The sequence below is a fragment of the Rhea pennata genome, chromosome 8 (assembly GCF_028389875.1).
Source record: "Rhea pennata isolate bPtePen1 chromosome 8, bPtePen1.pri, whole genome shotgun sequence".
In the NCBI taxonomy this organism is placed as follows: Eukaryota; Metazoa; Chordata; class Aves; order Rheiformes; family Rheidae; genus Rhea; species Rhea pennata.
In genome coordinates this window covers 417,414-444,561 of record NC_084670.1, presented here as the reverse complement: position 1 = coordinate 444,561, position 27,148 = coordinate 417,414, and the positions used below count along the sequence as shown (strand labels likewise).

Below are 27,148 nucleotides of genomic sequence, written 5' to 3'. Positions count from 1 at the left end.
TTTCATACAAACACTTATGCCCAAGTAGAATATAAATATCCAGTAAGAGCGTATAGTCCTTTTTTACTCATGCATCCGTCTGTATACATCTGTCTGTATATCTAGTTATGTCCGTTCCTTAGGTGCCTATCACTGTGTTACTCCTCTGATTATGTTAATTGTTTTATAAATTAAATATTCAAATACTAAGTGAAATCTAATGTATTTTTCTCAGTGCATTGTTATTATCTTTCCAAAGGCAGTTTTTGATACATGTAAAGTTTTCCTTATCCCATGGTCTGGATTTTTTTTTTCTGTAAGTGAAGATTCATATTTCTGCTGGTGTTCTTTTTTTTTTTTTTTTTTAATTATGCCTCTAGACTTCTTATTAGACTATTAGACTCCTTTGGAGGTTGTTTTGATGTTCACAAGTTCAGCCTTTTGCATGCAAAGTACGTAGCTATCACTAACATCATTAGTAATTAGTATGCCAGATCTGTATATGACCTTCTAAATTGTATTAGCTGTTTTTCACAGCTCTTTATTTCTAAATACTAACATACTAAATGCAAAAGCCAGACATCTGAATCAATTCCATTTCAGTTTCTAGGAAAAAAACACAATCAGAGCTGTCAATCTGAATTTCCTGAATCTCTTTTTTTGCATTCCTTTTCCACTGGCTATAGTATCTTTGGTCATGATTGGTTAACTGGAAATCAGGACTGTAGGACTGTAGAATTTTGGATGTACACTAGCCTGCATTTGAATTTTGGTCCTCTCAGATGTTCGTTTGAGTAATTTTCTCCTTTTTTCCTTGTGGAAACTGAGACTTCATACAAAGCCACAAAGCAGATAATTTTCAGATGTAGCAGGTCCTGTTTTATGACTAGTTTCTAGTCTCTGTGGTCTTTTAAACTACACTGCTTATGAAAGATATGATATATTTACATACAAAAAAAATGAAATTACTGCACATAAGATTTAGATGTATATTCTGCAAAAAGCAGATTTGAGGATGCTCTATGTTTTATAGTCTAATTACAATTTCTACATCTATGATATATGTTCAGATAATGACTACTCAGTTAAAAACAAATCTCTTATTTTTCATAAAGTATGTATTTCAAAATGAGGAATGACAGATTTTTCTTTAGAAAATTTTGTATGCCATCTGCAGAACACTATAATTAGATATTCCTGATCTTACTTCTATTTTATAGTTATTTTTGTGAAGGCTGAGAGGTCTGGGAAGTCATTCTGGTCAAATTAGGTTTTGAAATAATACAGGATTATGAAAATTGATACTAATGAAAACTAGATGTCATCCACTGAAATTTATATAGCTGCCACATGAAAAGCAATACCATGTTCCCTGATGAATCTAGTACAAAATCCAGTTTTGTTAGGGTATGCTATATTCTGAATTAGATACCCATTCATCAAATTGTATAAGCAGTTTTATAGCTATTGAATCTAACTCACTAGTTACTTTGTCAAATGGAAAATCTATTAAATCAGATGAAATTTCCAAAGAAATCACTTTAGCATTAATTCAGATATCATATTTGTTGAGTTCTGTTTCATGCAGTCTTACAGTACCCAAAGTCTGTAGCGTGTCCTCTGGTGAGTAGGGAAACCTACCAAGTGTGCTCAACAATCATCTGTCAAATAGAAAAACTGAGAAGATCCAGAAAGAATGATGATTCTGGGATGTAACTGGAGAATGCATAACTATTAATATTTATTAAATATGGAGATGATTATCTGCCCTATCAGGAACGGCTGCGAGAGCTGGGCCTCTCCAGCCTGGGGAAAAGAAGACTGTGGGGGAATCTTATCAATGTGTACAAGTGCCTGAAGGAGGGATGTCAAGGGGATGAGGCTAAACTCTTTTCAGTTGTCCCATGCAAAAGGATATGAGGCAACGAGGAAAAACTGAAGCACAGGAAGTTCCACCTGAATATGAGGAGGAATTTCTTCACTGTGAGAGTGACGGAGCAGTGGAACAGGTTGCCCAGAGAGGTTGTGAAGTCTCCTTCTCTGGAGTTATTCAAAGCCCGCCTGGATGCAGTCCTGTCTAACATGCTCGAGGTGACTCCGCTTGAGCAGGGGAGTTGGAATAGATGATCTCCAGAGGTCCCTTCCAACCTTACCAATCCTGTGACTCTGTGATTTCTTCTCCAAGGCTCTTACAGTCTGAGACTTTGCATGGACTTTGAATATAGCAATTAGGCTGCCAGTTGACAACTCATTGTTTCTTTATCAGATCATTATGTTATTAAGGTCCAATCTACACTAGAAACAGGCTTGTAGCCAGTTTAGGAAATAGTTGAGACGCATAAGCAGGCTGAGACCATGTGAGCATGGAACACAAATACACATACTTCTGTAGTACACAGAAAGTACAAGAGCTGTATTTCACAAATCCTGCATGAGTTCAGCAGGATTATGTGTACATAGGCAAATAGAGACTGGGCAGATGCACTGTGTGAGTGATAAAATGCATGTTCTGGAAAGTGTAACTGCAATTAAATTTAAGGAGCTCCTTGCAAAATTCAAATGGAAGAAGAAAGTACGCAGAATGTGGACGATGGGACAGGCCACTTGGGAGGAATATAGGAACATTGTAGTTCTAGAACCAAAGCTTGGGTCAATTTTAGAGAGACTTGTACAGTATCTTTGAAGCATAAATTACAAGAAAGCTCAGGTACTTACAATGTGTTTTAGGCAACAATACAAATGAGAGAGAAGAACAGAATTTTATGTTAATTACTAGATGAAAACAATCTGTTATAAGGGATGTTTCCTTCTCATTTCCTCTATCAGTTGTCCCAGTTTACATGGAGTATTAAGCCTATGCTGCAGGATTTGAAGATGAATGGTCCTTTTGTGTCTCACGGGATTAATGTTGTTGGTTCCCAGCCTGAACTCATCCTATTTTCCTGAGAACTACAGCTCAGTTCTCTACTCAAGAATATGTGTCTCTTATATATGCATGCACAAAGCATGATTGCATAGGCATCCTTCAGTGCTTTAGGCACAGTCTGCTTGTGGAAGTAGATACTGGAATTAGCTCTATTTAAAACAGTTTTTGTAAGTCTGGGGGCAAATGGACACCCTCTGATGTCTGAAGAGCCTCCTCCTAGGTTTTCTGCAGATGGTTTTCAAGTCTCAGCAGTAAAACTAGCAGCACATGAGCTTTGGATAGAGTTTTGTAGAAAAGTATATGGATGTAGATGTTTGAAAGGTACAGATGTTAAACTAGATACAGAAACTGAAACAGTTCATACTACATAGAAAAATGCAAAAAAAAAATGATGCACAAAGAGACTGCATGTTATGATTATAAACATAGAGGTACCAAATATATGAGATGCTGATTAACATTCTCCAGTTATGGAGAAAGCATCACTAAGTTCAGATTTTTGGGACCACCCAAACTCTTCTTATTTTACTTATGTTGGGGAATAGTGGAGTCTTGTCATTTAACTCAGCCAAGAGGTATTTTTAGCTGAAGGAGGAGCCTTGCTGATAGTGAAAGGAGAGCCCAAATAGTGGAGTGATACAAACTTTGTAGAGTATGACAGATGCATACAGAAGCACACAATATTTTCTCCCTTTCTTTTTCTAAACCTGACCCCATGAAACTGATGGTAAAACTCCTGCTAACTTTTAGAGACGGGATTTTACAAATAAGTAGTATATCACTTATATTACCTTTGATGAGAAAAAAGGGAGCATTTTTCTTTACTAAGTCCATTTTCCGTTTGATCCTCTTTTCACTGTGTCTGCTAGGCAAAAGATGAACCTGGTAGTATCTAACTTAGGCTTTCAAAACCTCACTACAGTGGGATGAAAATCAGGGCAAAAATGTTTGCCCCTTTCCTGTCCTCACATAGTTCCAGTATCACGGGGTCTATCCCGTATTGACATTCTGAAACTACGTTACACAGACAAAACCTGCAATAAGAACAGACAGTGGCTGAAATTAATCTATTCTTATGAAAAGTGCTGTGATGAGACTGGGATATGGTTAAAAAAGTTAAATCTATTTCATTACAATCTCATGATTGCAATCTTACAGTTCCCTGCATATTCCATATACTCTGATCATGTATCATTTTAAAGTGTCAGACAAACAAAGGATTTAATTTAGCTTTTGATGCGAATTTAAAATATATTTGCTTTGATTTTAAAGATATCTACTCAAAAAGAATACAAGGGATTAATTACATATTTAAATTCACTAAACATGTAAACACATTTATGAAAACATTTTGGTACTTCTGTCTTAATAGTGGCTAGTACTTATAGAAAGACATTCACTAGGTTTTTACTAGGCAAAGAACTAATTTTCATCTTAGACTGTAACAGGACTAACCGTGGGTTATTTAAAGACATCGGTTTTTTACCAGTTCATCTGAACTAGAGTGTTTCTAATTAGGTTAATTATAGAAAGTGGCTCAGTCATTCTTCATAATAAAAAGATAATAAATTATTTAAAAATAAGTCATTTATAAGGTGAAGGTTAACTCATTTTTTTCAAAGGCCATTTTATTAAAGTTTAACCTGAATCAGATTGTCTTCATCCATGCTCAGTATTGAGAGAAATCGGTTTCCATGCAGGGTCATGAACTATCTTAGCCAGCTTTAAAAATAGTATTTGAAAGCCTCTTTAACATACAAGTCTTCATCTACCAGTTTGATACTTAAGCATTTTTGCATCTATTGGGATCTGTCCAAATAGTAAATAACGTGTTTTCATAGGAATATGTTTGATACCTGAATACTAATTCAGTTCCATTATACTATTTCATTTGTAGCTGCTGCAGCAGCAGATATGGCCTACCATCACATCAGGCCTCCGATAGGGTATTCGATTCCCAAGCCCATCTCGTCATTGCTAATGAGGGGCTGGAATGCCTGTCCTGAGGTAAGTGCATGCGCTTCTCCCAAGCAGCTGTCACCAGCAGCTGTCACCAGAAATGGCTATTGTATGCAGCCCTTGAAAGAAAGCACACAACTAGGTATTTTTTTTTCCAACCTCCATTTTTCTGACTTCAGACGGCTTCCCCAAAAGGCCAAGAAAACTGCCACTATAGAAATCCCTAAGACAGAGCTTGATGCTGTCGCTTATCTTGACTCTTACCTGGCATAGAGACTCTCAGAGCCTGCCATAGAGAGGCTGTCTGCGGGTGAACCTCTGGAGGAAAACCCCAGTCCATTAGGGAGCGGTCGTGATTTGACATGATGTACAAAGAAATAGAGCTAGCATCATCATTGACAGCTCTTCTTCTTGGGCACAGGTTTGTGCATGGCAGGTCATTTCATGTGGGACTAGACCCTGCATTCCTTCCTAGTGAACGACCAGACCTGAGGCAGTGGGGGCAAGGGATCCCACTCCTCCATCCACCAGGCTGGCCTGAAATAAGGCCAGGAGGTGTGTAGGGAGCACATGAGATTGTCATCTTGCTGCTTCTTCCTATCAAGCAGAGCTGAGCCAGCTCGAAGGTGGTTTATAGGAGAGAGCACTACTCCCTCCTGGAGTAAGAGGCAGGGCAAGGGCTGGAACTCAGCAGGCATGTCCTGCAGGTATGGTCACATGTGTGCTGCTCTCAGAAGCACTGCGTGCTCCCACACATCCCCTACTTGGGTCACGGCTTGCAACTGCATGCTTTGAACCAGCTAGATCAGGGTATATGGCCTAGCTTTCACAGAAAGCAAAAAACAAAATATAACAACCCCATCAGCCTTCCTCCTGACATTTTAAAAGCCTGTTTCCTGATGCTGTTCATCACGTGGCACCTGAAACGGTGGTGTCAGCACAGCTGTGGAGGGTGGCACATGGCAGTGTGAGTGCAGCAGTATCTCACAGCGGTTTTTTGTATAACTGCAACATAATTCCTGCTGCCCACTGTGGGTAATAGGATGACAATGGACCCTTGTTTAGGATTCTGTCTGAAATCTCAGCTGCAATTGCTTAAAATTTGCATTTCAAATAGAAAAGGTATTAACAGTAGCAGCAGGACATGGTATAACATTTTTTTGTATCCTTAGTACTTGGATGGATACTAATAACAATCTCTCATATTGTGTTTCCTTGATGCACCCATCACTTTTTGTTTGTTTTTGTTAAGTCTTAATTATATGTTTTGTGATTCTGCTGTATTGGGAAAGAAATGTTCTACCTTGCAAGCTAGCGAAACACAGAAAGATGAATAGAGGAAGAAAGAAGGAAGAAATAGAAGGGCTAACTAAAAACAGATAGAAACGAAGAACTGAACTGAAATGCAAGAGAATTGTGTGGCTAGATAGAGGTCAGTAAAGAAATGGGAGGGTGGAGGTACTGAAGTATGCCAAGAAATCTGAAAAAAAGAAATAAAGAGTTGGTGAATTGAAGAGAAATGTAAATAGCCATTTAGCCATTCAGGGAAACTTTGTGTACTTACAGTATGAAACTTTGGTTACAACTTATACTGAGTGAATAGAAAAAAGTATGCTGCTCTCATAGACCTTTTGTAGTTTTTTTCTTTTTTTTAACAAAGTACCTTTTCAATGAGAAAAATGAAATTTATCTGAAAAAGGAGCCAGGTTACCCCAGAAGTGTGTACACATTTGGTTATTTTTCTACCATGCCCTAAGGCTGCTCACTAATATGCTAATAACAGACAAGTATAAAAGGTGTGTTGAACACACGAGTGATTAGACAGAAATTCTCTCCCTAGTATTTTCTAGTGATCTGCATATCACTGTAGTTCCTGTTTTGGGAATGGTTTGAGACAGGAAAAACAACGTTTTGAGAATTTTCGTTTCTGAACGAAGTAGTCATCAGTCATCTTCATGGCAGTTAGTCTGAGATCATAATACCTTAGACTTGTCACTGTTTTTGTTTACTTTTCTTAAACTGCTGTTATGATGCACTCTGGACACAGATCCTGTGTATATGTGCCTGTGTTCCCTGAAATACTATTTTCCTGCATACATACTTACTTATCACCATGTTTCTTGCTTTTAAAGCAGTGTATCTTTCTCCTCATATATGCAGGGTGGATAGGACTAATGATGACGCATTGCATGGTCCAAGAGACTAGTTATAATAATGTGATCTTTCAGTGATAAATTTTCAGACCCACAGGTTTGGAAGTTAAGAAAATAAAGAGCTAAAATATTTTGAATCTGCTAAAAACATTTTCTGCATTAAACTTTTGTGTCTGAGAAGCAGCTCTAGCTAATTCTTTGACTAGTGTGCAGTGACTAGAGCTGAGATCTCCACCTAGTGGTCCTAAAAACAGTCTAGTAAGCTTTGAGCAGAAGGGCAGTTGTTCTGGAAAGAGCCAAAAATCATTCCCTACCACCAGGAACTTAATGGATACTTGTGCTTTTTCAGGACTAGGAGACCAAACATCTTAGCAAGCTATGTAAATTTAAGCTAGAATTTAATAGTTGCAGATAAAAGAAAGATTTTGTATTATCTATTAAGCAAACATAGTAATAAATCAAGCACAGAAATGTTTTTCTCTCACTTATATACTGAGTTGTACTATTTGGCAGCACTGATGTGTTTGCTGGTTGATCCACCCATTCCCAAAGCCACTATTCAACTGGTAAGTTAAATGACTTGAGCTGATTTACCTTTATTTTTTTCAGAAGCTTTAATCAAACACTGTTTTATGTCTTTTGACCTGTTGAAATTTCCAATCCAAATAATGTTAATAATTTTCAGAAAAGCTGAGGTATTACGTCCATAGTTTTGAAGAAAGCAAGAGAACTGGCATTTTTTTTCTTCTCACTTTCTTTTACCTCCAAAGGTGATATATTAGCATATTCGGCAGATGGTGGGTATAATACAGCTTTTGTAACAGTGGTTTCAGCTTCATTTATTCTGCAAGGAATTAAAGGCACCTCATTTTCTGCCTCATAACTACTGACTTTTAATTCTAGTAACAAAGACATCTCTTTGTGCTCTTCTAGTGGCATTTGAGCTTCTTGAATACATTGTTATTTTGATAAGGTTGATTATTTTGAAAGTCTTGCAAATCTTCCATATGCACAGTTGATTTGAAGACTGGTATTTTATTGTCCAGTAGTATCTTTCCTTTTTCTGTAACTGAGGCCATACTGGGTGTAACTTAGTACTTTTTTAATATAGTGGTGGTATTCTTTGCTCTTCCTTATCCAAAATCTGTAGTATATTTTCTGTTGTGGTATCTGAGATCATTTTTGTGCCTGAAAATAACGTTGTCAACTTTGATTCATTTTTATTAAGTGTCATTTTATTCCCTCATTTTTCTACTTTTGTTCCCTCCTCTCCAGTGTTACCAATCTTGTTCAGAATGTCTGCTATATCAGTTTCTTCTTTCTGAGTACTAGTTAACTAGCAGTTAACCAGAGTACTTGAGAACAAAGTTGGAGACTGGGAACAGGATTAATTTCTGCTGAAGTTTAATCACTCTGTAGAGATCTGGGCCACAATAGCTGAATTACACGATTCCAGAAGACCTTCTTGTAATGACAAATGTATTCCTGTTCTTCCCAAACTATTGAATGTTTCTTGTATAATTAAATTTTCACTCTGGATTTTACTTTCCTGGTTTTGGTTGAAGTCTTGCACTGTATTTTCAAAAATTAGGCCTACCTCTCTACCCAATTCAATGGTGGGATTTTTTTCTTCTGAATTCTTCACCATCCCTGTCCCATTTGTGGAACCTGGAAAAGAACTGTCATTCTTCTCCTTTAATACTACCATTTTTGCTTGTTGATACACATGTAATCCTGTGGCCTCTTTCACCTACTTTTCTCTCTGTAGCTCATTTGGATTCAGAAATGTCACTTTCTCCATTTTGCGAAGTAATTAATAAATTTTGAGTTTCAAGATTGACAGGGAGACTCTTACAGTCGCAGGGGATGAGGCTAAAGGTAAGGCATTCTTGTTCTCTAGGACTTCTGCCTTGCGGAAGTTCATCCTTCTTATGTCAGAAATATTCTGGGAAGGTTGAGAAACATCCACTTTTGGGACACTACAGACCTGTCTGGACAATTTTGCAGTATCTTTACTTGTTATAATAACTTACTACCTGAGGGTTCATTTCCAGATAAGCATGTTTGTCAAACATGCAGAGGAGTACTTCTGGAGTAGATCTCTTTGTTCGTGAGTACTCATGTGCTCACTAGTGGTTACGTAATACTCTCCTTTATTTTTCTTTCTTTTTCATCGACTCTGTTTTCAAATAAACTGATAGCTTCTCTGGATTTCATTTGGCAATTGCTTGTGCAAATGGCTAGTTTCCTTCTCCAGCTTTTCAGTACAAGGTAATCCACTTGGTTGGATTCTGTTTTTTCTGAAAGGATGCATATTAATTTTACACTTCACAGGTCATATCCTTTTATTTTCATTTTTTCAGTTTTGATTTCCAGGAAGATCCTGAACAGGAAACAGTTTACGTTACCTACTTCTTGCTTCTGAACTGCTATGTCTTCTAGTATTAAAAGTAATCGTTTACTTTGTGTAGCTGATTTTTTGTAGTTGCCTTTCCTGTGATCCTGTCTTACACAGAGTCAGTTGTCAATCCCACCCTCTTTGCTAGCTTAGATACATAAAAGCTAATACTCTTTGGCACGCATTCTCTCTTGACCCTTAGTGATAACGGTATCTCTCCATCACTCATAAAGTAGTCTTTTGTCATTCTGATTTTGTTTTTGTCTTTCTCCAACTATTTTTTTTCTGCAGCATAATTCTGAATTTATCACAGTTCCTGTGTTTGCAGGCAAGAGTTTATCCTGACAACAAAGGAAATAGTTTTGCTTTGTTGTGCTAATCCATATTGATCATCACATTTTGATCTGGAAATCGGTAATGCCTAGCACTACATTTCTCTGGTGGCATTGGCATGTGAGGTGCTGGTATCTGACTTGTAATGAAATGTCTTTGCCTAAGTAGTCTTCTGTGTTTAGAGGCTCCCATAGTTCACTTGTTAAATATTTTTCAAGTATCTTTTTTTTTCAAGGTTTTCATTTGTTCTGCTAAATACATCATTCCCAACCTCTGCTAAACAGCAAATGTTGGAATTTAGTGCAAGGAGGATTTTTATTATACCAACAAAGCAGCTGTTCGGAATGCTTAGGCACATGGTGCAAAAAAGGCTTTCCCACTTGCAGCATAGCATCAGTCATTTAGCTAATATCTTAATCCAGTAAGAGTAAGACATTCTCACTTGAGAGCCCTATGGAAACAACACTCATGTTGCAGCCAATGATATATATTTTGCTTTTATAATGCTCAACTAAAATTACGTGATTGAAGTTTATAGCCATTCCTGTAATACACAAAGATCAGCATCACCAGGAGACAGGATCAGGATGAGATGGGTACAGGAATGCAGAATTTTAATCCCATTGCTGCCGAATGGATAGAGGATTGCATATGAATGCATCGTGATTCTGCTTGCTTATATGGGCTCTCACTGTGACTTTGGTCACATGTTCTCCAACAGTCCTGGACAAAGTTACTGTCAGAGAAGACCTATGAAGATGTATGCTGATGACAAAACTCCGGCTAAGTCTTCATTTATGTGATTATTTAAATCAAATAAATACTGATCACTGAGATGGGCTGTAGTATGTAAATCTTCCCACTGCTCCAAATTGCTTGGGTTAGTAACAGTTCTGTAGAAATCCTTTGTCAGGATACCTGCTTTGTTATTCACAGGCATGTTTCTGAAAAGCTCTTGAGAGCACAACTGCATCAGTCTGCACTTAAGACATAAGGATGAGCCACTCATGGTCATTCTCTCTGAATGCTCTCAAGTGATGTTTTAGGCCTATGGCCATCTTATTTGCCTTTAATATTGCATGAGCTCACTGGAAACAAGTGATGACAGTCTAAAAAATAAATACGAAATGATTTGCCTTTTGAAAATTCAAAGCAGATCCTGCAGTTAGCAAGGAGAGAGGGAGCAAGTCCCCGGGAACAAAGGCTATATGGATGGCAGTAGAGAATGCAAAGCTGTGATTAATCCAAGCAATAAAAAGACAGTATCATTCTTCTTAAATGAATCTAAGAAAATAGCTAGCAAGCGTTATGGCATCTCTAGCTGTAGTGCCTCTCAAACAGTGTGTTAAGCACTGGTTCCTCATATGGAGGGCTAAAGTGCTGCCCACCAAATTGCTAATCTGCAGCACACGTGACATGGGATGTCATGTTTTGTTTTGTCTCTCAGCAGTCTTTGTCCCAGCACTGACTAGATCTAACCTTTCTGAGCTGGGAGCTCACATGAGTTTGCAGCTTTAGGTGATTTGACTCCAGGCAGTGGTATGGCTGCAGGCAAAGCTTTGCACTGTAAGATGAAAGAGCACATGTACATATTCAAGGATGGCTTTTGGCAGCTGTACAGAAATCTGGGTCAGAGCACAGGGACAAGTGTTTCTTCATTCCAGCAGGACAAGGGAAATATAGGTGACAAGGTAGAAGTATAACATGGAATTTGAGGAGAGAAAAGATAAAACAATGCAGTCACCTCACAAGGCTTAAAGATATAGCAGTGATAGCTACTCACACTGCCAGTGGTGTCATATTCAAAATCAATGCTGAATATTTAGCTATGGCTCTGATTGTCACTGCATTGAGCACTTACAGTCACACCTAGCTCAAAACAGCTGAGGCACCTAATCACCTCCAGTAATGTGGACTGAAGAAAATAACTCCTATTAGAACTTCAACCTTTCTTATTCCTGTGGAATGTTCCTGCTTTCCTGGAATTTCTCGTTTTCGTCTGGGGATGAAAATATCCTCAAAGTTCCTCTGACTTGTAAGAGTTTGATAGCTTTTTATCAAAAAAAATCTCTGCATTGTCAGTAACCAGTTGAATCTTTTGCATTTTAAAACTGACATAAAAGGTTTCTCCCAAAAAAAAAAAAATTAAAAAGCAGGCACTGGGTGAGGTGTTGTAGTATTCCTACAACAGTGTTAGGTGTGATGTTTCACCTAATTCTTTTGAATGTCCACTAACTTAAGGGCCATAAAGACCATAAAAGCACGGGCTCCAACTGTAGCACAACTACAGATAATAATTATTTATTACTCACTCGTAAATTAATCTCAGCCCGATTCACTAAATATGATATTGTATAGATATTAGATTAAATATTATACTATGTGCACATTGAGGTTCACAGCTAGACTGCTGTCTTACGAAGTTTGATCCCTTGATGCCCCATTTGTCATGGAAGAATTGCAGTGTAGGCATCCATCCTCTTCCCCCCCCAGTGGGGTCCTGTGGTCACATCTGCAGTCCAGAGCAGCATCCACCCTCATGCAAGCTGGTGTCAGTCTTCCTCCTTGTTCTGCCCCAGTGACAGTAGTTCAAACCAATCACAAGCCTAAGGGTCTTTCGTTCAATCATGTCTCATTGTTTCCTTGCAGTTTTCCTGTTTTTCATTTCTTATCACTATTGTCACAGGGTTCTACCAGAGTTGAGAGTTTCTGCAGTGTCATTTCATTCCTCATTACTATCGTCAGGTAGCTTTGCAGTGTGGTGCCTCCAGCCATAGACCAGTGATTGCCAACTGGTGGTCACCAGCTGATGTGATGCACCACAGCATCCTGCTGTGATCGAGGCTGTGCTCCCTGTGAGGCCCACTCTTGCCTGCAGGTCCATGACAGCTAGATAGAGATTGCTGAGCATGTGTACCTGTGTCTCAAGTTCTGGATATAAGGCTTGAAAGGTAAACTGTGTTTAATCGGCATGACTGGCTGGTCGTAGTACTACCAACAAAAATACATCCTTTACTAGAGAACCTGGTTGTTAGAGAGTATGCTCGGAGCTTGAAAAAAAATATTATCCAGTATGTTTAGTCTAACAGAAAGACTCTATACAAACTATATTCTAAAAAGCACAGAGCTGGAAAATGCATTAGCTACAAAACAACACACAGTCACACACACTCCTGTTTGTAGGAGATTGTCTTTCTATTTCTTTGGTTTGGGAGCTGTGATTTCAGCTCCTGAGTTACAATTGCCTTCAGTGAGATCAAGCGCAGTTTGAATTGTTGTGTTTTCAGACATTCTGCAGCCCATATGTTGCCATTTCTGAGCAGTTTGGTTGAAGAATTCATATAGTTCCTTAAGAAATGCATTGGGCTGCTAAATCTGCAATACCAATGATTTTGGGCTATGTTCAGAAGAATTAAATGATTCTCAAATGGCACCAATCTGTTTTGGGAAGGATTCATTTCCTTTAGCTGAGGTAGGCCTTGGAAAACATTTTTCTCAATGTTGCTACTGAAATCATTAGGTATATCCAGGATCCTAAGACTTTCAAGATCGGTAATTCCAAAGCTGTCATCTACAAGATCAGTGATCCAATTGCCATTTAACTCTTGTCTGATGAGACCTTTCATATTTTTCAACAAATTCCTATAGATGCTGCACAAAGATTTGTTGCTTGGCATCAAGTCTTGCAGTTTTTGAAGCTCACTGAAGGTATTATCAGTGATAGAAGAGTTTGATACTGGTTTCTGATCTAGCAGTAACATCCTCAGATCTGTAAGTACAGTAAAAACATCATCTTTTGTATCTGTAATTAATTCTTTTGCTACCTAGCTTTAGTAGTGTTAGATTAAAAAGAGCAAAGTCCAAGCTTTCTATTGAAGCAGTGTTCCCATAAATGCCAGTTAAGGCTTTGGTTCTTACAGGAGCAGCTGTAGAAGAGAAAAGGGAACATGGTTTACAATTTGTAAAGTATTCTGGGTCTAGGTTACATGTTTCCCATTATTATTTTAAGCCAAAAAAGATCATATTTAAGATCATTGGACCTGGCAAACCATACTTTTCACCTGTTCTAATGAGAAGAAAGATATTCTTCTCAATTATTTTAAAATATATATATTTGTTGCCTTCTAATTTCTAAAATCACAGGGAAGTGTACATTCCATAAATTAATATTAATCTCTTCAAGCACTGCTCATTCTGTCTTGGTAGTTCTGTAAATACCTATCAGCAAATGTGTTTTGGATATTAAAATAAAACAAATGCAGCAAGCCAGCTCTACATCTTTCCCAGAAGTCTAGGGACAGTTATGGTTTGCAGAAGATGCAGTGCCCTCTGTTTCTAGTGTCTGCTAGGTCAAATGAGAGGGTCACTTCCAAGAAACGCTTTGCTGCTTTCCCTTTCCCTAGCAGGGGAATTCCAGCTGTACCGTGGAAAATTTGGGGGGGGAGGGTGTTAATACATGTATTTGTGAAGGCTGTCTCAGGCACCAAGTGTCAGAACATTTTTAACTCCAGAGATTATACCAAATTCTTTGTTCCACCCAAAAACCTATTGATAGCTCTAATAATGCTGTAGACAGCTCCCAGGATGAGACTTCAGAAATACATTGTAAGACTCCAGGCAATCATAAGGACAGTCCCAAAGAAAGGAAATTGCAGTCTGGCAAAGGGAAAGGAAAGACGGGATACTTCTGTCAAAGTTCACACATAAAGGATAAAATGACATTCTCTTTTGCCAGACTCAGATTAAGAAAATGGTATTTGCCACAGTCCCTGGCTGAGCAGTGCAGGAATTAGTACTACCCCCGATGTCTATCTCTTTCTTCATACTAGGATTTCAAATCTCTCTGTCAATGCTGAGAGGAAGGTCTGTCAGTCTGTCCAGCTACCATAGTCTCTGTTGTACCTGGATTTAATTGTAGGGATCCAGCCCTCATCCAGCCTCCTACTTCATCTAAAGCATCATGTAATTCTCCTGTGCATCCAAATACTAGATTTTTTTGTGATGACATAATGTATTTGTTTGAAAAACTGAAATCCATCTGTTCCATTAGATTTTAAATGACTGCATTGCTTATTATTTTCATTGCTGTTATTTTGGGATGCATTTTCATTGCTAGGGAATGAAGAAGCAACAGCACTTAGCACTTAGAACCAGGCAGGGTACAGGCCAATGGTACATGCTTTGGCCATGCACAACTCTGTCAAAGTGGCTCACTCCAATCAGCTCCATCACTGTTAATCCTAAAATAGGCCTCTGCTGAGCCATAACCAGCAGTCCAGATAGCTAAGCCCTTACAGGCTTTCCCATTATTTGAGTTTTTCCATATATGGTATGGAATTGCCTTTTCTGAGTCTAAAATAGTAAACATGACAAAAAAAAAACGTCCCCAACTGATACCCTGGGAGTTTTCACATGGGAGTTTTATTAATGCTGATAAACACAAACCCCAGACCTGTTACAATTAATAAACTATTCTGTATGATAAAAGATAACTTTACTCTGGATTTCAAAAAATGTTAATAATGGCAGTTGCCATAATTACTGTCACTAGGAGTCCAGCAATTTCTGCAGGATAAAAGTCTGATACAACAATGAGTTACTACAGTAATGTCATTGGTACAGCACCTTTCTCAAGTACTGCGATTATGAGCACCTTTCTCACATACTGCAATCATGAGAATTTTATAATGATTGGAGGAGTCCAGCTGATTATCCCACTCAACTAAATAGCAATAACATTAAAGAAAATAAAAAACATAAAAGTTCCCTTTTGATATTATAAAATAGTAGTTAAAGAAAGATTGTTTTATGTTGGCTTTTGCAATCTGTTGCTGTTTCTGCACTGAAGAGAGCATGAACTAACCAAAGCAAGAATGGAAACACACCATCATCCTTAAACTGGCAGTTTTTAGGGCCTCAGCAGGATCTTATGATGCTTGAGGCAACCTCAGTACATGGTAGAAGGACAATAGTAACTGTCTCCTAAGTAGTCTTCATAGCTCTGACTTTATACAAAGGGTCAGATCTTCCAAAGTAGGTTGATACCAGCACTGTTTTGACTCTGCATCCCACCAGCAGGATGGATTATACACAGACCTGTGTATTTGCGCATGCAAATGCAGATGTAAGTATTAGAGTGTGTGGGGCACCTCTACAGGCACAGAGCAGTCGGTGCAGTATTACTGACAGACAGTATCGTCCTGGGCATTTGAACTGGCTTTGACAGTTCCCTTGATGGAAGATAATTGTAAGCAGTCAAATGAATATCATCTCTATCAAGCATTTCTCACAAGAGTACTGTGGAGATGGGTAGGTCCTTTATATGCTTTTTGTCTCCACCAGGCAGAGAGCCCTATGTGCACTATAATGCCATCTTTGTATATACAGCTGCAGCAACTGCACATGCGTTTTTCCACATGGTTCTAAACTCCAGAGACTGGAAATTCAGTTTGTTTGGAGAATGTGTGGCAAAGTAGATTAGCTGCATTGTTAACCATGTCAGTAGGCTGGCTGGCTTTTAGTTTTGGGTTCATTTTTTGTTTGGTTTGTTTTCTGATGTTATTTTGGTTTTCAGGATATTCATTTAACAATGTGTTTCATTTCTGATGAATGGGAGAGGTTTTTGGAACTTAGATATTTTTGTAGTGTTGTAAGAGGCTTTGTTTCATGTATGGAAGTTACTGAGCCTGGTACTCTGACTTAAATTTCACACCAGAAACATTTTTCTACTGGAGTCCCTTTTGTAGTTAGCCTGAGTTAGAAAGGCAGGTTAGCGTGAGCCTAAACCCATTCTTGTGCTGGACCCCGGAGAGCTTCCATGTCTGATTTAGGGGAACGAAAGCACATGCTTAACTGTTGTACTGAGACAGTGGAAGGTTTGTTTGACTTCAGGCAACCTGTTGACTTCAGTGAGCTTTGCCCCTTTACTGTGTTTCTTACCAGCTACTTATATAGCGTAGCAGTTAGAGAATAGTGGGTAAAATGTTTTGCAATGCAGGACATACCACTTTATTTCATAGATATTTTGTTACGGGATTTTTATATGGGATTATTATGGGATTATTATTTAAGAAGCTTCCTAGCTTCTTAAATATGTTCCATCTTTTGATTTTATGGGCTAATGTTAGGGCAGGGTTTTTTCTGTGTAACAATAAACTAGCTGCTACTAATCATCAGCATGTAAATCACATTCTGTTTGAATTTATTAATAAGATGTCGTATTAAATTGTTGACTTAAGCAAGCAGTAAGTAATGGATGTAGTCACTGTATCTTGTTAGCATTTCCACAGCTCATTTAGCCTCAATAAAAAAGAAACCATTCTTTCAGAATTCCAATGATGTACTTTGTTTCTAATCAATATCATTCCAACATCACTTAATCTTACTAATGTTGTAGAGCTGCATGACAGAATTATGAGGCAATTGATAGCTAGATCAGCCAATGGGTGACTTGAACGTCACACAAGATGTGGACAAAAACTTAATAAAATGAGCTTTTTTTAAGATGTTTTGATACATGAAATGGCTTCATTGTCTGTAACAATGGAAGTTAATTTAAAAATTTCCAATTACTTCTGAAGGCCTTAAAATAATTTTGCGAGGGATGCTGAGCGAAGAAAAATATAAAAATTTATCTCTCTTTACTCAGTATTTGAAAGGTTTGCTTGTAGGAGTTTACTGCTCAACAGCCGATCTTGAAACAGTTAATACAAATCTAATTCACTGTAGAGATTAAGAAAACAATTTTTTTAAAGTATTTCGCTTAGTTACCTAGTGAGTATGATAACCCTTGACATAAAGTGCCATCTTCTGAGTATACCACACAAGAGGAGGGACAAGATGCTATTAAATGAATCACCGTAGCAAGTAGAATGAGCAAAATACCAAAAAGATAAAAGGGAGCATAGATTTCATCATCTCAACATCCATTTCACAGAATTTCACTTCAGGTGCATAATCAAAGATGATATTTGCCTGTATGTTTATTAAAAGGGGGAGATGTTATTTGTTAGGGAAATATTGTGAATTTTAGCACTTGGAGAGTGCTCACAGGTCAGAATTCTCCATGAAGTCTGCTTAGTTAAAAAAAAAAAAAAAAAGAAAAAACAAAAAAAAAAGAAGAAAAGAAATTGGTGTGTATGTGTGGATTTTGCTGGAGGTCTATGCAATGCTCCCAGATTTGAAGATGCCCTCTTCTGCCCTCTTTCATCTCACCTGATAACTAGTTCCCATGTATCATGTCATTGGTCCCATTTATCAGGTACTTGAAAATCTTCTTGCTGCAAACTGTTGACTGTAGTTGTTTCCAAATGCAAACTGATGACTGGAAAATTAGACAGTGGGTCTTAAGCACCATTTTTCATTAGCTATTCTAATTTGTGAGCTTTAATGAGATTACGATCTTTTTGCTGTAATACTTGGAGGTTGGTTCAGTAAAGCATATAAATATTGCTTTAGTTTTAGTAAGCACAGTGCTAATCTAATAGCCACAATTTAGTTCTTCCATGGTCTTTGATGGGCTTTGAGTCAGATCCATTTGCCTAAGTTCACTGAAGGCAGTAGAAGTTATCACATGCAATATATGTATTTCCTGAGCACTGTATTGAACAGAGCTCAGGTGTACTCTCATGGTGCAAGAGAGGAGGTTGAGGGACATAGTCACATGCCACTTTATAACTTAAAACAGAATGGTCATTTTCCTTTTTATCCTTTAGAGGAAGAAAAGCATTTAACACCCATTTGTCATACTTTTTCATTAGGAGTTAAATCCTGAAGTCTTATTTGTGTATTCTTCTGCTGTTTCTTATAGATGTAAGCTGTAGAACCTTATCCTAAAGCTCTTAAAATCTGCAAACATAAGCTTATCATTCTGGAAAATTTTGGTGGGAGTAGCGTGAGGGAATGAGGAGCTTGTATAATAGCTACTGGATTGAGGTATTCCTCGTCTTTCTCTGTTCAACACTATTGTATATGATGCTTTAGTTAAGCCAAAATGTTTCTGGGAAGACTGCTGTAAACTGGAAAAGGAAGTTTTTTTTGCTGTAAACAGAAAAAAAAAACAAGAGGAAAGTATATTTGTTATTTATCTCAGTTGCCTAATCCTACTCTTAGCATGGCCTTCACAAACTCTTGTGCACACACTCTTATAGCACAGAGAGATGGAAACAAGTGTTTGGGAGCAGGCAGGGAGTCATGGCATAGGAAGCAGCTGCAAAGAAGGTACATGTGGAATAGTGCAAATGCACCAGAAAAGGGAAGGAAGAGGGTTATTGTCACTGCAAGCACTGATCAAGGATCTTGTCCATTGCTTTTCACAGCTTTGTTATGTTCAAAGTCTTGTTTATGAGTAAAGAGGACTGTATGTATAATAAAGGCAATAATTTATTGTTAGTATAATTGCAATCTTAAGATCTAACCAGTTTTAGTCCAGATCTAATTGTTATGGAAAAAGGAAGAACAATAATGCAGTTAAAGTTGTTACACACACACTTCTTGGATTTTCACTCTTCCTGGCATTATCCTCACCCCTCCACTGCTCCTCTGGGTCAAGTTGGTGGTTTCAATCTTGTGTGGTTTGGGGGGTACAGCAAGTCATGAGCATCTGGAGTTCTTCACCAGGAGGAATATTATGTTGATGGTGGTGATTTCTTCTTCCTCACTGTAGGATCCACTTCAGGTCATTTTTATATGCTTACTGATATACGTTTAGACCTTTCTCTTTTTTTCACTGGTCTGCAGCTCCAGATTACATCCAAATTTGCTATATATGGTGCCATTTGTGTATGTTGGATACTATTTCTGTGGTCTCTTTGCCCCTGAAACCAATTTTGTGCAGCTGTGGTTCTGCATTTCTTTAACGGACCATGGATGGATTTCTTTCAGTTGTGGAGTCCCCTGTGCCAAGCCTGTGTCCATCTCTCATCACTCTGTGCCTGTGCTCCTCCCCTGCACCCTGTGTCTCCACTTTTTAAGGCCTCTGTTTTTCTGTACACTACATGCGTTAATTTTAAATAGCTCATTCTGTGTAGAATGACTGCTCGTCGCTGCTGCCTATGTAAAATTACAGTTGTACCTCACAGAGATAAACAAAAGTAAAACAAATTAGCCATAGACACCTGGTCAACTAGAGAAATTGCTGTCACAGCCAAAACAAGCAAAACAAAACTGCAGGTAGATGAAAAAGAAGTTCAGACAGAGCAGGTCTAACAAGCATCAATCCTGAGGTCCTGCAGACTCAGTGCAAAGCTTATGGTTGCTGAAAATGGCAGTACCTTATTACAGGGCTATACAGTTACACTGTGAATGAAAGAAAAAACTCTCCCTCAGTTCAAGTCTGACCAGAGCTATACTGGTGGATCCTGTAAGTAAGTGTTGCACTTCAGGAGAACTGAACTTGCACTTCCCATCAGATTCCCAAGCAGACAGAAAGCAATGCCATGCAATTCAAACAAGGGGAAATGGAGGGCAATTGTGATTCATCATCAGCCCATGAGCCAGTTTAATCATAGAAGGTGTCACCCTTCTGTTTTTAATACAAATCTGCCTTTTCTATTGTATTCACAGGGAAGACCAGAATTTTCAGAAGTAGTCACAAAATTAGAAGAATGTCTGTGCAACATTGAGGTAAAGACCTTATTTCTGCTGCTGAGTATCTGACAGTAGGATGTGTGATCTGGAGGGTACAAGTAGGGAGAGCAGCACCAGCTGAGGAAAACAGCTTTGGAGTCTGCAAACTGGATGAGCTATTTCATCCTTTGGCAAGCCACCAGATTGCATTTTTAAGGCATGTGGTCAATAGTGGTTTTTATGGACGCCAGAAGAAGGCAGTAGATATTGTTCTGATTGACAGGAATTGCTCAGAGACATTCACTGAAGAGAGAGACTGCTCAGTGTTCTGAGTATGTATGTACTTCACAGTAATCTTTGGCAGAACTTTTTCTCACGTTCATCAAATCCAAGTCTGTTTGGTTTAAAAAAAAAGAGAGAGACTCAAAGTGGTCAAAGCCCTTGGGAGGAAGATAAACAGAGGCTTCAGCACAGATAGATATATCAGCATTCAGCCTAGTGAAGTGGTCAAACAGGAATTGAGCTTCATTCAGGTTGCTTTCCTGAAACTGTATTTTCTGCCTCTGTATGAGTGTGTATGCATATAAGAGTTGTGAAAGAAATACCTCTGTCCTTTTAAAATGTCTCACTGCTCTTGAGCTTAAGGGTAAGAAAAGACATCCATAATCATTTTTTCATGCTCCGACTGCAGCTGGTTGCTCTAGGTGTAGGTGGAGGCTTTTAAGTTTAAAAAATGTGAAGCACTATATCACAGCAAACTGTGCTGTCTCATGGGAGACCTGACTTCTATGATACATAAGCAGCAGTGCATGCAGGAAGAAATCTAGGGCAAGAGCTTACAGATGAAGAAAAAGGAAAGCTTTATTTAGCTGGGGAGTTAGTCTTAAGCTCCACTGTGTCCAGGGCAAAGCCTTGTATGAGAGAAGGAGTTTTAATGAAGATCTGTAGTGAATTAAGTACTGCAGCCAGTGAAGAATGAAATCTAGTGTGGCGAGGTTTTCTCTCTCCACCTCCCTCCACTTCCTCTCCTTTCTCCTCATTCAGCAGATCATTTTTCCTCCTTTTAAATGTCTCTGAATACAGACTTGGGAGGGACTTTCTGTGCCAGTGAGTGTAGGTCCCTGGTACTGCTGGTATCTGTGTTACATGGTTGGTCTTTATATATATATATATTTATTTATATTTATGTACTAGCCCTGTATTTACATTGCCTCATCAGTCTGAATTATTGCCTTGAGACACCCAGACAGGACCACTCTGATTAGGCAGCACTGATACTTTACCGTACAGACTATAGACAGTAGGAGTCTCGCACCATGGCTCCCACTGGGGAGGTGGTGACACCTCCCAGCTGCACCATGAATGCAAAAAAGCAGATTACTGACATGTATCTGCTGGAAAGTCATCTACTCTGGATTTGAAGACTCCAAGCAACGATAAATTGATCGTTTGGCAGGCAACATCCCGTTCTCCTCCCCAGCTGATCAGGAGGCACTGCTGTTTTCCAGCCAAAGTATAAAGGAAATACGGGATACAAAAATTAACATGAAAGAGCTGAGAAAAAAGTAATTCCAGGACAGCAGCAGAATTACAGTCTTAGATAACGTATGCTCAGCAGCTTTAATCCTCTCTAAACGTTACAGTGACTTGTAGGTATGTAATAACAGTGCCTTTTTTTTTTAATCCAGTTAATGTCTCCAGCCTCCAGCAACAGCAGCGGCTCTCTGTCTCCCTCCTCATCTTCTGACTGTCTTATTGCTCGAGGAGGTCCTGGCCGTAGTCATGTTGCGGCATTACGTAGTCGTTTTGAGTTGGAATATGCCTTGAATGCGAGAGCTTATGCTGTCTGGTCACAGAGGTAAGTTCCAGTTACGGCAGAGAAGAACAGACTCTTACCTTGAAGCAGTTAGAAAGAGTCTTCCCAAGACTGCATGGCTCATTTGCCTAAAATGGGTATTCCAGTAGCAGAGGTTGTCTCTGAGTACCAGAGATATGGGGCCATGCGGGAAGCCAGCAATGGGAATGCAGCCCAGGGATGGTGTGCAGCACGCAGCTGATGCCCTTACCAGGGCCCGCAAGTGAAAGCATTCTGCAATCTTGTCTTCTCCTGTAGTTGCGGTAGCATAGGGGGCTCTGGGTTATCTGAACACCGTGAAAGCCATCTTACTGTCAATACAACAGCTCAGCATTTGCATTTTTCACTATGATTAAAATAAATGTAGTAGAAAATCAAGCCTGGTATGTTTAGGTTCTACACATAGTAGCACAGTTTTATCACATGAAACCAAAGACCAAAGACTGCCCATCCAAGGGGACAGAGACAAGTGCTCAGTAGATGAATATATCTTTCAGTTTTCCTGTGAGCTTATCTCTCAACAGAAATCTAAGCCCTGCAAAAATGTGATATTTGCTGACTTATGTCACAAGCATGGCTTGTTATCTCTGCCAGAATGTGAGATAGATTTGTCCTTCTGATTAGGAGGAATGGGGCACATTTGGGAAAATCCAGCTGAAAATCTTAGAAATAAGCAAATTTGGGAAGAAAAGTTCACACTGAGATGTCATTATGATTATGTCTAAGTTTGCTTCCTCTTCCATTTATCAGTGTATGCCCTCTTCAGGCAACAAGTGTCTGAAAACTAGTTGCTAGTGTGCCATCATCTCTAGCAGATTATTAGGATTAGTAGTATTTACTGAACAAGAGGGAATTTTATGTGCAGAAAGAAACACGGTTCCCTGCCCGTAAGAACCTATGCTGAATCAAAATATGGAGAGATTCTCTGGAGAGTTCCAGAGAATGGCTGCAGTAGTTAAGAAGCGGAATAGATGTAATTTTTTGATATTTTGTTTCTCAGTTCTGGATTTTATTTGGGGGGAGGTTCACCTTGATCTCAAATTGTGATATGATTAAGCAAATAAAGCAGGATGTGCTACTGGATAAAGGTGTTGCACTAATAGGAGACAGCAGTGCCAAGCTTAGGTTGTCACCTGTACTTGTTCCCATGGCAAGTAACAAAACCCAGACTGCCACATGCGCTGTGTGGAGCTGGGCTTCCCATGAAGGTGTCCATGCAAGGGTAGAGGACAGCCAGAAACCTGGCCCTCCCAGCACGTAAAGTGGAGGGAGATACAAGTGGTGAGGGAAGCCAGCCTCACAAATGTGTGTCGGAATTGGCATTCCTGGAGCTGTGCCTGCCACTGGCTCTGAGGTCTCGCCTAGAGTCCCCACCGGTCCCTAACCTTAAGAGACTTTTGAAATAACAGCCACCTTCTGTTGAATGAAAAGCAGAAATACAGGGCTATGTTTCATTCAGTTATGCCCATAGAAAGATAAGAAGAATATTCTTTCCCAATATTTTTTAAGGCAAAGCCACATACATGTTCTCTATTTTATTGTATCATTAAAGTTCCTGTCTGAGGCAGCCTCCTCCACCGCTTGGGAGACCTGGTTTTGAGGGCATATTTAACAGTATCCTGGGGACTGAGAGCACTGTGAAAATGAAGCAGTGCTCTTACTCTCTTCTGGAAGTGTGGTGCCCTTAATGTAAGCTTTACCCTTTAGCTCCACTTAGCAGTCACAAACAGTAATAGCAGAGGAAGATCTGCCCTTGTGCTTCATTCCTGTTAACTACTATAGGAAGTGGAGAGTCACAAATATAATTGGCTGAAATGAGGAATTGTAACATAGGAGCAAGATGAATCAAATCCTTTGCCTGAGTGGGGCCTCAGATGGAGAGGCAAAAGGCAAACACCTGCAAATAGACACAGAAATCTTATACATGAAAGTATTAATCAAACCTGAAATGCTTGTTTATTTAGCAAAATAAAATATCCTGTAAATTGCTTTGCTTTTGCCACATGCTGTTCTAGCAGGACATGGAGGTAGGGATTGAGATCAAGATGAAGAGAGCATGAGTTAGCTTTTTATTTTCTTTAAAGGACCAGATTGTGCTGTTGAGTGTAATAACTTGCTTGAAAAGAATAAGAAAGTGACATATTTAGGTTACAGTGTAGGCACCAACTTGAAAGGGCCCCTTTCCTCTTGTAATTTAGTGTTCCCAGTACAGCAATGGAGCTTGTTAGCTCACCAAAATGGGTTCCTCTATAACCCCAAGGGTTACTTAAAGTTGGAATCTTTCCTCAAATGCTCTGCCATACAAATTAATAAAATTCAAAACTATAAATAGCACCTAGAAAGATTTACCCAGGGGCACACCATTCAATGGAAAGGGAATGGTTTCCACAGTTTCAGTAGTTTTTCAATTATAGAACATACTGAGATGATTAATGACTTCACTTTCTAATGACAATTGTTTCTCAGGGTTTGATTTTTGAGAGCGTAGGCATTTTGAGGGGGAATGGGCCACTTTTTTCAGTTGGACTGTTGTGTGTGTTGGCTATTTTTATCTTCTCTGAAATATGCAACTCCATAACATGGCAGAGTCAATTCATCTAATGAAACCTCCATGTACTGTGCATGGAGTTAAACAGGCATGGTGCTGAAGTTATTTGTTTGTTTTTTTTGCCTTGTAACTTTAGTGCTTGTGTTTAGTGAGTCTCTCTCCTGCATGGCAACTGTTGCTATGTGCAATTACGATACGGGTTGCAGTAGTACTATAATGAATTGGATACAATAGCAGTGCATTTTAATTGTCTGTCTAACAGGATGGCTTAGCATGTCAAATCAGCATAGTTTAGAAGCTTTAATGGATTTTCTGCTTCTTGCAGCTTTCATTTCCCACCTAGTCCAAGGACAAAATCTGCCAAAGAAAAATCTTTTCTTTTTTAAGTAACTCTGAATTAGCTGAAGCCAGAAAAAATTGGGGAGGTCCTTTTCCTTATATTTGTGTACACTGCTATTAACACATTTGAAGGCCTTGTCAAAAGGCTATGGCACAGATGCTTTGTGGATTATACTCCAGTGACAAAAGATACGTCTGCAAGGCAGGCATAGTGGTGTTGGAAATAACTCCTCATCTGTGCTGAGTAAAGGAGGTGTACAGCAAACATTGCTGTTTCAGCCACAAAACAGTTGTTAGATGCATGCAGACAGAGCCTCATTCGACAGCTAGGCATCCCACTGCATGCAGGCTGAGCAGGAGCTCTGTGCATAGCTCAGTCATACACAGAACTTCGTCCTAAGAAAAGCTTACTGCAATTTGTACTGGTGTGGCTACATTTCGTAGATGAAAACTCACTATGCAGACAGCTCAGGTTCCCCTGCTTTCAGAGCGTAGAGCCAGTGCATGGGTGCTGTCAAGAGCATGTGGTTGAGGAGGGAGGGCTGGGGAGGACATGGGAAGAGAGCCTTGTTGTGCGGGGCGGCCACCTGCCTTTTAGCAAGGCTCTTGGGCGTGCAGGCCTTGCAGTGCCATGAGGTGTCCTCTCCTGCTCTCCCTGCCCCAAAGAGCTGATCCGCAGGGCACTGACGAGGCCAGCTGGACCTGGTAGCCAATGGCAGCATGCAGGAGAGGGGCTGCAGTACAGCACCGTGGACAAGCAAGTTTCTGGCAAGGGAGTGTGAAATTGAAGCTAGCTATGCAAGATCGAATAGGTCAATTTGTAGCACCGAACAATACAGAAAGTCTAGACTGTCTAGATCAAGTCTATATCAAAAGGCAACATTTTGATCTCAGTGTTGTACTTCCGCACATGCAGAAGAGATGTGGTTCCTAGCTTTGATTGCTCCCAGTATTAGGCCTCATCCTGCAAAGAGACAGATACTCTTACATCTCTGTAGCTACACACTGCTGTGAAAATAGTACCAACCAGAGGTCTGCTGTGCTCATCTAAGTCACTTCCCAAGAAAACAGCACTGCCATCACTGACCAAAGTCCAGCAGATGCTCAGAACACCAGCATTATATCACCCAAGTAATTTCTCTCTCTCTCACATCATTAACCTTTTTCCCAGGTAGTTGTCCACTTTGATTAAAAACAAGTGCCTGGTCCTTTATAAAACATCTCTTTTTACTAAAGAAAGGACAAGAAGAGAAGAGCTAAGTTAAAATTATTCCCCTTGCAATCCCTTAGCCAAAAAGTCTCAAATTTGTTATCGGGGATAGGTCTTTTTTTTCCAAAGATTTTTTAAAGCTGTTTTTAAGCTGGTTCTTCCTCTTCCGGACTTGAACACCTTAAGACAGGCTGTTGAATTGCACAAATTTGCATTATAGTTCTTCTTCCAACAGATGTTTGTTAGCAGCAGTTCTGTACATCTTTTCTTTCTTTTAATGTTTAAAAAAATCACAGGATCTCTCTCTGCTGTTTCTGCTCTGGGCTGCTCCAAAAGCAGGGTGACCCTGTGGGCCCACACACCCTGTGGGAGATAGTGGACTAGCTGAAGAACTGCTCCTTTCCAAGGAGATCCTCAGGTGGGACAGAGCAGCACTATGGTTCCTATGTAGCTCCAGACATGTGTCCCTAGGAAACAGCAAGAATGGTCAGCATTGTTTTAGGCATTGTGACCGGTTTGAGACCCAGTTCTCTGGGATAACATGTCAGGATTAATGCCGTGAAATGTTGCACCAGAAGTTGAAGTAAAGCTTTTTTATTTCTTCCCCTTAAGACTTCCTGGCTCTTCCCACAGAACATAGATGCTGAGATACTTTCCACATTCCTTTCAGGTGAATATTTGCTGGTCATTCAATCACTAATTTTTTTGCCTCAGCCTCTGACTGACAGTTTTTACCCAAAATAGACAGCCTTATTTTTTCACTCTGCCCAAAGACAGAAGAGCTTCTTGTTATAAATTATAAATTAGTTTTAATAATGCAAATGATACAAGAAATGTTCATGTTCCATACAATTGTGGTTCAGCCCTCAAAGGGCTTATAAT

At 39.3% G+C, this 27,148-nt stretch overlaps 1 protein-coding gene across 1 annotated transcript in view; it reads left to right on the top strand.

Annotated features, from left to right (window-relative positions):
• Nucleotides 1-27,148, top strand: part of TNNI3K (TNNI3 interacting kinase) — a 109,569-nt gene that overhangs the window by 75,342 nt on the left and 7,079 nt on the right. Inside the window, exons 21-23 of the mRNA XM_062580939.1 lie at nt 4,803-4,912; nt 20,312-20,371; nt 22,003-22,172. Of these exons, the coding sequence (XP_062436923.1) occupies nt 4,803-4,912; nt 20,312-20,371; nt 22,003-22,172 (340 nt within the window). The remainder of the gene's footprint in view (nt 1-4,802; nt 4,913-20,311; nt 20,372-22,002; nt 22,173-27,148) is intronic.